The sequence below is a fragment of the Mustela erminea genome, chromosome 13 (assembly GCF_009829155.1).
Source record: "Mustela erminea isolate mMusErm1 chromosome 13, mMusErm1.Pri, whole genome shotgun sequence".
NCBI lineage: Eukaryota > Metazoa > Chordata > Mammalia > Carnivora > Mustelidae > Mustela > Mustela erminea.
In genome coordinates, this window is record NC_045626.1 from 58493364 (window position 1) to 58505155 (window position 11792).

Sequence of the window (11792 nt, forward strand, 5' to 3'; positions counted from 1 at the left end):
GTGTGTGTGTGGGTGTGTGTCTGCATTTGGGGGTGGGTGTTGTTGAGTATAGGAGAGGCTTATAAAGTAATGTATTTGTTGAATCTCAAGAGAGAAAAATTCATTTAACTTAAAATTGTTCAGGTTGAGTATTACCAAAGGTAAGAAAATATGAAGTGCTTGCTTTTAGATATTGACAAGCATTGATTAGCAACAGAAATTAGAGCTACAAAATTAGAACATGTTCATTTTAGGACAGCATGAGGTGAGCATAAATTTAATAAGATTTATACATTAATTAGCATAATGCAAATTGACCATAGTGCATATTGTTTGGGAAATAATATAAAAAGCTATGAAAACTTTTGTACTTTTTGCTTTAACATAGTTATTATTAGTGTTATATCTTATATATAATATATTTTTATAGAATAAAATGTGAATGTCTAAGAGCCTAATGATTTCTATGTTAGTCATTCCCAGTACATGCAGGAGAAATCAGTTTGATGTGAATCTGAGAATATGTTTCCCATGCCATCTCAGGGTATAACTCCACCAGGGACTTCTCCAGCTGTCACTTCAATAAGCAGCATCAACAACACAGTTCCAACAACTGGCAGTTTTAATACGAAGAATGATCCCAGGGGACTCAGTGTGTTCAAACAGGAGAAGCAGAAGGTTTGTTTTAGGGAGCTAACAGCTATAGGAGTTTTCTAGTGTTACTGGTTATATTAATGTAGTTTACCTAGCACATATATTATGAGTATATTATATGAAGTAGATAGAATTGAAATTTTCAGCTGTGTTTAAAAAATACAGTAGAACACAGATCACTTAAAAATCAGGCACAGACACTATTCTCTGTTCTAAAAAAGCAAATTGAGCACTTAAAAATTTCAGCAGTGAGCAGGACAAATTAAGAGTGAACATTATGAAGTTTGTATGATTTTTTTCTGTCATTGGGATTTTGGGAGCATTCTTTAAAAAAGGAGTTAAGAGCTTATTTGAATAGAGTAGCAGGTATAGCAATAAAGGTAGGAGCTGGCAAACATTGATCTCCAGGCAAGTATTTGTTAATATATATTTTAAAAAAGATAAATGGAATTATTATTTTGTTATCAAACACAGATAATGGTAACCCCTCTTTAACTATAATTATTATTTACAGTGCCCCAGGGTAGGAGAATATGTGGTTAAACTCTAAAGGTCTTAGGTCATAGTTGAACTTGTGAGTGCATATGCATGTGCATGTATGTGCACATGCGTGTACATGTGTGTGCTTAACATTCACTTAAGATGACAGCATGTCAGTAATGACTTCTGGGTGGTGTAATGGGTGCTGTATGATTCCCTTTACCATTTTTTTGCTTACTATATACTTGAGGAACCCTACAGTTTGAACAGTTTGCTTATACTTTGATTTAGTGTTCCAGAGAATATGTAACTGAGGGTTAAAAAAATTTGATCTTTATCTAAATGTCTGATACTTTCATTTTAGTTACTTATTTCTGGGACTCATGATTCTACAGAAACAGTAAATTGGTTTTTTAAGAGTGAAATGAAGTCTCTAGTAACCTTGTTTTTCAAATACTATCTCTTCCCAGGTCAAGGCCTTAATTATGCCTATAAAAATTTCATGCTGCAGCCCTTAGTTTTAGTCATAATTTCCTTTATAGACTTTAAAACATCTTTTTTGAAGATTTTATTTTTGAGTTACCACCCAATTTGGGGCTTGAACTCACAGTCTTAAGATCAAGAGTAGTACGCTCCACTGACTGAGCCAACCAGGTGCTGCTCTGCCTTCATGTTCATTTATATCCTTTACTCATTATAGTCACAGGAATGTAGCCTCATACTTCTGTTCCTTAGCTCAAGGCTTGTCCTTCACAAGACATTATTGCAAAAACCTGTTTTGCCTTACATTTTGCTTTGTCCCTTCTGTTTTCAATCCCTTGCTCTGTTTCCTAATTACCCCCAACAGGGATAATTTAGAATATTGGAATTGAAATTCTGATGGTTGTTAAAGAAGAATAAAGAAGTAAGTTCAGTTTATGGATGGAAAGGGATTATTGCAGATAGGCTAAATAATATAAAATAGTGGAAAATGTACAAGTTGTGAAATATTTTTTTGTATTGATATTGTGGCCTTGACCTTCCCATTTACTCTAGTTGCAGTGTAAATTTAATGTAATACAGTGTTACTATTCATCACTTTCTTAAGAGTCACAGCATGTTGAATCCCTCCAGTTTGCTTATTTCATGGTTCTCAGAACGACTGCTTTCCTCTTTCTGGACCAGCCTAAAGCAGCTCTCAAGAAGGAGCTGTTTTCCTGGAGCCAAACCCCAATAACGGAGCTCCTGAATGGAAGTATGCATTTAAAGTCCTAGCAGCCTTAGTGTTCCCTGCAGACTTAAAGATGGTTACTATATGCATGACTCAGCCCCCTGCCGAACTCCCTCTTTTATCCCCCAGTTAAGTTAGGTTATATATGCTTATACTTTAAATATACACAAATAAATTAGATTTCATTGCATCTGCTATGTATGTTGGCTGGTTTGTAGGGAGCCTAAATAGTACTTGACAGAAGTGTACTCCCAAGTAACTTGTTTCATGTTTGCTTGACTCACTGTTGAAATGTGTTTTTAAGCTTCACTGTATCTTTTGCATTCTAGCCTTTATTTATGTTTATGCTTCACAAATTGGTTATGACATTTCCTTTTTGTTATAAAGAATATAACATTAAGAAAAATTTCAGTGAAAAAGAAAAATCTAATTCTGTCAACCATAAGATTTGTTGACATGTTATTTAAAATCCCAAAGAGTGGGAAGCTACCCATGAAATGTCTAAAAAGAGTGAGATTGTTAAGTAGTTTTGTTTACACACAGAATAGAATATTTAATGACATACCATGTCACTTAAAATGATAATTAAAAGATGAACATACAAATGGATAAAGAAGAAAATGTTAGTGTATGCTGATTTTATAAAATGTGCATATGAGAAAATATTGAAAGTAATACATAAGTAACACTTGGGTTGGGTTGATGAGATGGGTAGTTTCCCTCTGATAATTCTGAATTTTCTGGAATTTCAAGAGTTCATTTAAAGATAAGCTAATTGTGAGGAGTTTGATGATTTTTCATTTTTGTTTTTTTTTATCTTCACTTGTTGGCCTCATGTATCGCCTCTTGATTTTTTAGTCAGCTTTCTGGTTTTGAGTATATATTTTTTCCAATTTCATAAGCAGAACCTGAGGATTCCTTAGTTGCCATATTGTTGACTGCTGCTTTCATCTTTATAGAGAAAGACCGTGAGCTGCTCTCTTTTTTTACAAATTTGGACTTGTTCTAGGTTGGAATTGGACACACTTGAAAAATCATTTTGAAATGAATTCTAATTACTGTTAAGAGAAGGATTAAGAAAGAATATTAATGGAGAGCAAAATATATTTGAAACAGATCTTTACGGATAGAGATGGAATTGCTCAGAATAGGGGAAGATAGGGTGAAGAACAAGAAAGCTAGTAAGAGGACAACTCAGAGAAAGAAATTAGAAGCAGGCTTCTTAAAACTCTTCACAGCTGAGAAGCTTCTGAAGAAAAATGAAAAAATCTGAATGTTGACAGTCAAATAGTGTAGTGTTGTACATTAGAACCTCATTATAACATTACTGTTTTTACATGGGTGTAAGCATAATGATGAAATCACATTCCCTTCATAAGAGGTACTAGTTTTGCCCCTTGAACTAACAATTATTTACACTTAATATAAATTTGGGACCTGAGATGGTGTGGTAGATGTGTAACCTATTATTGAGTACTGTGGAATGCCATGAGGTTGATTTTGGAAATGTTTTTGTTAGAAGTTTATATCTGAATAAAGCAGTTAAAAATAGCATTAAATTTCTAGCAAGTAAATTTTTAGTTGAAGAGATGACTTGTTGCACTAATACTGTTAAGGTGTAGTTGCTGGTATAAATGACATTCAGGTAAGGACATTGAAGCACTTTAGACCACAGGCCCTGGGACACTTACTTAGGCACTGCCCTAGATATTTATCTATATTGGGTGGGTATTGGTAAGAATTGCAGTTTTAAGGCTCACAATTTTAAAAGGGTCCAAGTATTACCATGATTCTCTATGGAATTTCATGAATTAAAGCAAACAGTGTTGGTGATTTGAAAGAATTATTTATGTATGAGTTGAAGAACATGTAATTAACTCCCTTACCACCTCCTTTTTTTTTTTTTTTTTAAACCATGATATGTTTATGTTTATTATTTCCCTTCTATGTTTATATCCTGGGTATTTTTCCCCATTAATAGAAGTTAGGTTTTAAGTTTTTCTTAGGTAGTCTTGTAATATCATTGGAATTATTACTATAATATCCCCCTACCCCCACAGAATCTCATTTGAATTACAGAATCAGAGCACTGAAAATGACCATCATATTTGGATTTTGGTTGGTGTCATTCAGCATACTTTCATTGAATAACTACTCTTGGCCAAAGTGCTGGGTTTTGGCACTGATTTTTAGCACACCTATATCCACAAACCATAAATACAGAAAGGAATGACTGTTGCTTTCCCAGAATTTGAAATACTGTAGGAAAGAACGTCAGAAATACATTATTGTATGATATATGATAAGTGCTATGGTAGAGGTAAGTGTGAAGGGTTTTGGGAGTAGAGGGAGTGGGGTGCTTTTTTTGACTTCTCTTTCTGACCTTTATTGATTTAGTCCTGCTAAAATTGTTCACAGATGACTGTAACCTTGGGTAGTTTTAAAAAGTTCTTATTAATGAAATCACAACCTCAGAAATTTCTATTTAAATGATTTTTTGGAAAAGAAGGGTATGGAGTTTCAACTTGAATTTGTTTAAAATCTAAAGGAGATTTGATCAGTTAAAAAAGTGCCACTATCTTTGTAATACAGAATGATCTGGAACCTAGCAAAACTGTTCCACTGAATGCCTCTAAACAAGATGGACCCATGCCAAAACCACATAGTGTTTCACTCAACGATACCGAAACAAGGAAACTCATGGAAGAATGTAAAAGACTTCAGGGAGAAATGATGAAACTATCAGAAGAAAATCGACACCTGAGAGTAAGTTGTTTTTGAAGATAAGTTGATTTAAATGAAGGCATAAGATATGTCTTTGCCTGCAAGTTCCTTTCCTAGTAGATGCCCTAGTTTTTTGTGAGCTAGCTGGTGGCATTGCTAGCTTCCTCTCTTATTTTTTACATTTTTATAGCCTTTACATTTTGTGCCCTAGTCATATGTCTTGCCTTAAATGGTGCTATCCTATATAGCGTAGGGACATACGTGGCTGTTGAGCACTTGAAATGTAAGTTTGAAGTGACATGTATTGTGAGTGCAAAACACCCGATTGATTGCTTAGACTCAGTACAAAAAAAATACTTTTTTTTGTATTATTACATATTGAAATAATATTTTGGTTATATTGGATTGAATTTTATTATTAGAATTAATTTTACCATTTTCTTTTTACCTTTTTAATGTGTTATTTGAAAATTTCAAAGTAAATGGGTGGCTCACATTGGAAGCTTATTTTTATATTGGACAGTTTTGGACTAGAGTATCCTGAAGAGGCCTCTGTTAATGATCTCTTTTTGCTTTAGTTTGAGTTCTTCCTTCTGACTGGATCGCTTTGAAATCCCATTCCTACCCTTATAAACCCATTATACATATATGATTGTCTCTTGGTTCCTTGGTTCTTGTCATCTTTTCAATATAACCTTTTCTAGGGCTCTCTCCTCCCAGAAGAAAAGAAATATGGTTTTGGAATGCTCTCTCCTTAGTTTCCATGAAACCTCTGTCATCTTAACTGCTCCTGTCTGTTGGAGGTCTTTCTCCCTCTAGTGGGCGGTAGTTCTTTAGAGGCAGGGACCTGTGCTCATTCATCTTTGCATTCATAGTACATGCGTATAGTAGTCATTCATACATTTGGGTGAATAAATGGATGAACTGGTGAATGAGGACTAATTGAATACGTGTGGGGTTTATTAATAATTTGTCTTGACAGTAATTATTTCAAGACCCCGAATACCTTTAAAGTGCCGTCAAAGTAGATGATACAAAAATATACATGAGTAAATAACCTAAATTAAGGGGCTTAATCTACATTTGATTCTTCCATCTGTTAAATGTATGTAGAAACTACATATACTCTGAATCACAGGCACTGTATCTTGAGTTGATCTGTGTTGAAAAAATTGTTTATCTCTTCCTATTTCACAGTACCCCTCAGAGGCCCTCAGCACCTCTTGGGATAGTGGAAAGATTATCTTCATTTCACACTAATATCCATCCACCATAGATTTTTAAGGATGCTCTTTTTGTTACTTCTACTTTATCTACCATGACTTTCATGGCACAGTTCTGTTCTTTGATAAAGATGGGCTTCTTAGCATGACAAAAAGCCACTGTTTGTTTCTTGGCAGGAGGGGGAGAAGTGGAAATGGTAGGAATGATGTAAGTAGGGCAGGGCTGGAATATAGAAGAGTGGACAGGGAGAGAGGTGAGATTTGGGTGCAGGTATCTCCTTTTTATTTATTGGCTGATGTTTTGTAGGAGATACTATTTGAAAGAGTGTTTTGCTATTTACAAGACAAAAACAAAAGAACCTTGAAGGCCACTGGCCTATAGGATCAATTTCAGGTGCTTTATTAACATTTCATGCACAAGACCCATAATAAATTATCACTGTTCCTTTTTATTCCTTTAGTCCTGTGTTTCTTAATTCAGACTGTTCATCTGAATCTCCTAGTGAGCTTTTTAAAAATACGGGTCCTCTCCAGACCCAGCAAATCAGAATCACTAGGAGTATTGTTTAAAGTTCTCGATGGGATTGAGAATAATTTTTCCTTCACATAGGACTAATGGAAAATGAGACTAAAAAACCCCACCAACCCTCAGAAAATCCAGTAATTGGAAATAAAAAAGTATGACCTGAGGTGGATTCTTTAATTCATTTGGCATTAGAAGCATACTAGAGAAATCAGTGTGAGAAAATAAAAATGAGCTTGCACTAAGGAAGTAAAAATCTGTCTTGTCATTTCATCTGGTTGGGATGTTGGACATAGGTAAAGCCAGTTGCCTAGGTAATAGGTATCTGTATTTCCCCCAGGATCACACTGTGACTGGTAAAGTGTCATAACAACCTTCTATTTTGAGTGACTATTGCTTTCTTACTGAGAAACTTTGTCCCGTAAAATCACACTGTCAGAAACTTTGCTGTGTGAAATCATACTGGTAAGAACTGAGCAGCAGCCCACTCTTGTCTAGAGGATCTGAGTCACTGACACAGAGAAGCAGCCTCCCTTTCCAGTCCAGGGGCATAGCCTCTGATGGGGGGTGGGGGGGTGGGGAGGCTAGTTTCTGTATACAACATTCTATAGCTGTTGTAGTTTGTTGTTTTTCTGAAGAAGTAGGATTAGGCATCTCCTTTGTAGTCGAGACCCAGTGCGACCCTTCCACACATGGACCTCCTGCTTTGAACTCATCAATACGCTTGCTTTTTAAATTTTATCCTGAAATTCCCTTTTCTTCCAGATCCTGTAAAATTCCTGTCTTTTCCTTAGGCCAGATACTCCCTGTGCCTGTGCTGTGTGGGCACCCTGGTTGCAGTGTGTCCATAACCCTGTTGGACCACAGCTTTGCTCCTGGTGGTCTTTGGTAACAGTGTAAAGATACCACGGGCCACCACGGAAATAAGTGCATGCATAGAGCTCTTCCTTAATATAGTTTAGTGACATTTTCCCCTTCTGTGTCACTATATCTGTATCCAATTTTTCACTTTTTTAGGAGTACATTTTTCAGCTCTAGTTTTTAGAATCGACATTGAGGTATAATTTATATTCCATTGAAGCACCCATTGTGAGTGTACAATTCAGTCATTTTTAGTAAATTTGTAGACTCATGCAGCCATTACTAGACTCCAGTGTTTGAATGTTTCCATCAGCCTAGAAAGTCATCTTAATGCTGGTTAGCAGTTAATCCCTGTTCCCACTGCAGCCATGTGCATGCTGATCTGCTTTCTGGCCATAGAGCTGTAGCTTGGCAGTTTGACTGTATGCATATTTGTTTTTAAAACCTTTTTGTGCATATATTTTTTTCAGGATGAAGGCTTAAGGCTCAGAAAGGTAGCACATTCGGATAAACCTGGATCAACCTCAGCTGCATCCTTCAGAGATAATGTCGCCAGTCCTCTTCCTTCCCTTCTTGTCGTAATTGCAGCCATTTTCATCGGGTTCTTTCTAGGGAAGTTCATCTTGTAGAGTGAAGCATGCAGAGTGCTATTTCTTTTTTTTTCTCTTGACCAGAAAAAGATTTGTTTACCTACCATTTCATTGGTAGTATGGCCCACGGTGACCATTTTTTTTGTGTGTACAGCGTCATATAGGCTTTGCCTTTAATGATCTCTTACGGTTAGAAAACACAATAAAACAAACTGTTCGGCTCCTGGACAAATTGTATATTACCAGATCATCACTAGCAGATGTCAGTTGCACATTCAGTCCTTTATGAAATTCATAAATAAAGAATTGTTCTTTCTTTGTGGTTTTAATAAGAGTTCAAGAATTGTTCAGAGTCTTGTAAATGTTATTTTAATAATCCCTTTAAATTTTATCTGTTGCTGTTTCCTCTTGAAATATGATTTATTTAGATTGCTAATCCCACTCATTCAGGAAATGCCAAGAGGTATTCTGTGGGGGAAATGGTGCCTCTTACAGTGTAAATTTTCTCCTTTACCTTTGCTAATATCATGGCAGAATTTTTCTTATCCCTTGTGAGGCAGTTGACTGAGTTTTTCATCCTTACAATCCTGTCCCATGGTATTTAACATAAAAAAAAAAATAAAACTGTTAACAGATTCTTGCTCGATAGCTTGTTTGTGTGTCGTGTCATTAGGCGGGGGTTCCAGGGAGTCCACTGAATGGTAATTTGAAATTTTTGATGCATAATTTTATTTTGCATTGAAACCCTTTCATATGTTACAGTATTTATAGCCAAAAATCCTCATTCTGTTAAGGAAAGGGATTGATAAAATTTTAAGCTACTTTTGATATTTTGGAAGATCACAGTTTGTCTTCAAGATAATATAAAGAAATCCCATGAGAATACAAAGACTATAATTTTAGTCCATTTATATGTATGCCTTATGGCTCTGTTGCATTTGATTCTTCTAGTATATTCTCAAGGAAGACTTACTCTCCTTGGTTCTAGTCCAGTGCTTTTTAACCAGCCTAAGAACTTTTATTTTAGGACATTTCATAATAATAGTTTAAAAGTAGGTGTTTTTCCTGCTCAATCTGACATTCAAAGTAAATTTCTATTATGGAAATTTGGAATTAGTAAGTAAGTCTTAGGAATTTTCTTTGTGGAAAATGACTTTATCCTTTGCAGATCTACCTATTAATGTGAAACATTTTCAGTATAAATACGCATTTTGAGGTCTGATTCTTTCTTGCACTTGGTCTTATGTCTTCATTTATTTCACTTGTACTAGCATAGAAAACTTTGGAATCAGAGACAGTATATTCAGTTTTTCTACTAAGGGCAGTCCAGTGTAAGTGACTCTTGATTCCTGAAAATAGGTGTTAGTTTTGTAAAAGATGCACTTCTTTCTGAAAGGGAAACTAGACTTTGGGACTTGATGCGGTGAAGTGTGTTAGGCCCAGGTCTCTGTATACATTTTATAAACAAGTGAAATACTCCTTAAAGTTATTTTGGTTGCCTTTTCATTTTGACTGTGTTTTGAGTTTGTCAGGCCACATGTAGTGTGTCATTGTATTCTGTGGTATCTTATAAAACCTCTTGCCTTGTGCACAAAAGTTCCTAAAAGCAAACAAGTAATGCCTATCCATGACTAGCATGCTATTACAAGTAGTGTTTTCACTGTTGTTGTTCCAATGCTTTACAGTCATCGTAAAATTTCCCTCCCTTTCTGGTAACTGGAAAAGCATGCTGAAAAAATATCTTGCATTTTGTCCCATAAATGCAAAATCAGTAATTCCTTGGCTTAAAGCTCTCTATAAAAGTCAGCATTATTGATGATAAGTATCAAGGCTTGATATTTCATAGCTAAAATTTTTTGAAAATTTTGAGTTCTCAAAAATTTACCAGAATCCCGTTTTATGGGAATGCTCCTTAGAACTCATTTATTTCAGCCCCCTTTTTTTATAGTTCAGGAATCTGAGGCCTTTCTGAGAATTAAGGGAACTTGTCCTGTGTTTTACAGGTAGAGGTAGAGCTAGAACAGGAAGATCTGCTCTCCTGACTCTAGCTTAGTGTCTTTTTTGGTAACTTTGTAGAAAAAAAAATAGTCTAATTTGGCATGACTGAAATTATGAACACAAGATGCTATTTAATAGATGTATGTGAAATTTCTTATCCTAAGATTGTATCACAGGCTACTGTTGAATAGTCTCATGTATATTTGGTTTTAGTGTTTTAGGTTAGAACCCTCCCCCTGTATTGGTAATATTATGAAATACAATGTATTTTTAGGTAGGCATTTTACAAAATGCATTATGCAAAGGTTGGTTTTGGGGTAGATTGTAGTCTGGGCAGTATCTGCAAAATAAAGTATACATGGGCTTTTTAACTGCTTTACACGTCGGGAGGTGCTCTGATTGTATAGGAGACCTAATTTCTATTCTTTTAATTGCTGTATCAAATGTGGTCAGATTATTTTACTACCAGCGGTTACTTTGAAAGAGTCCAACTGTATTAATTGACTGATAATATATAGATTAAATTGTTTGTCTTCGTTCCTTACATGTTTAGAAATTTTTGCTTTGTCTGCCTGCTTACTCGTGTATGTAAGCATGAGGGAAATACACTGTTGCTAATACTGAAATCACAATCAAGTTACTAAGGCCTTAAGTTCATATGTGACGCTAAATGCACTACCTTATTTCATTCTATAACTGATGTACCTTAACTTTGCCCATTCTTGTGTTTACAAGAAACAAATTTAAGAATTGTATTCTGAGTGTGTGGTTTGTTACCTTTAAAAAAAGAAAAAAAAATGACACTTGGAAAAAAGTATGTATCAAATTTAAAAGTTCTGGTCAAAGAAAAACAGTATTTTTATTTTCTCATTTAAGTATATTAGCTCAGAAATTCTCCTAAAATTGAGATTTTCTGTTGTGGGGATTATTTTTGGATAATAATAATTCAAAATATGCCACTTTGAAAACAAGTTCTATCGGTAAGATTAAAAAAAAAAGTTCTTAATAGGGTAGATCCCCAAATTGTGATCTTCTGCCACTTTAAAAACATTCAAGTGAGTTTTCCTAGAGTTTTGCACATTCCTTTTCAGTGATTTTGGTGTGTGCATAGATTTTTAAAAAATTCACCTTTATGAAGTTAGGGAAAGATCAATGTTTACCGTATGGAAAAACAACAAAAATAAGAAGGTAAATAAATGATCTTTATTTTCTAGCTTTCAAAGGAAATCAAACTATTGCGTGAATAAATAAACTGTTTAAAAATGTGGTGAAGTGTCATTTTCCTTTCCAAGAAACAAAAAAAGGAATTTGATTTCAACAGATTATGATGGTTTGTGTGTTTAGGTTAAATAGTAGTAATCAGTCACTCACCAGCTCTAGTCTTTTGCTTAATGACCTAGATGTAAAGTACTTTGCATGGAAGTGGGAACAGCTGGGTCTTTCAGTTCCACATTTGATAGCCCACTGTTAGAAGCCATGCTTCTGGAGAGTTCTGTGCTGGAGCAGTGGCCTCTTGGAAATGCTCAGCCTGATAGGCATTGGTGTGAAGA

The 11792-nt window shown here is 35.1% G+C and overlaps 1 protein-coding gene across 2 annotated transcripts in view; it reads left to right on the plus strand.

Moving 5' to 3' along the window:
- VAPA (VAMP associated protein A) overlaps nt 1–11509 on the plus strand; it is a 42293-nt gene extending 30784 nt beyond the window's left edge. Inside the window, exons 5-7 of one of the 2 annotated variants that reach the window (XM_032309222.1) lie at nt 523–657; nt 4916–5089; nt 8125–11509. In XM_032309222.1, the coding sequence (XP_032165113.1) occupies nt 523–657; nt 4916–5089; nt 8125–8283 (468 nt within the window). In that variant the 3' untranslated portion in view covers nt 8284–11509. The remainder of the gene's footprint in view (nt 1–522; nt 658–4915; nt 5090–8124) is intronic. The other variant, XM_032309224.1, reaches the window with a different exon arrangement.
- Nucleotides 11510–11792: the final 283 nt, after the last annotated feature.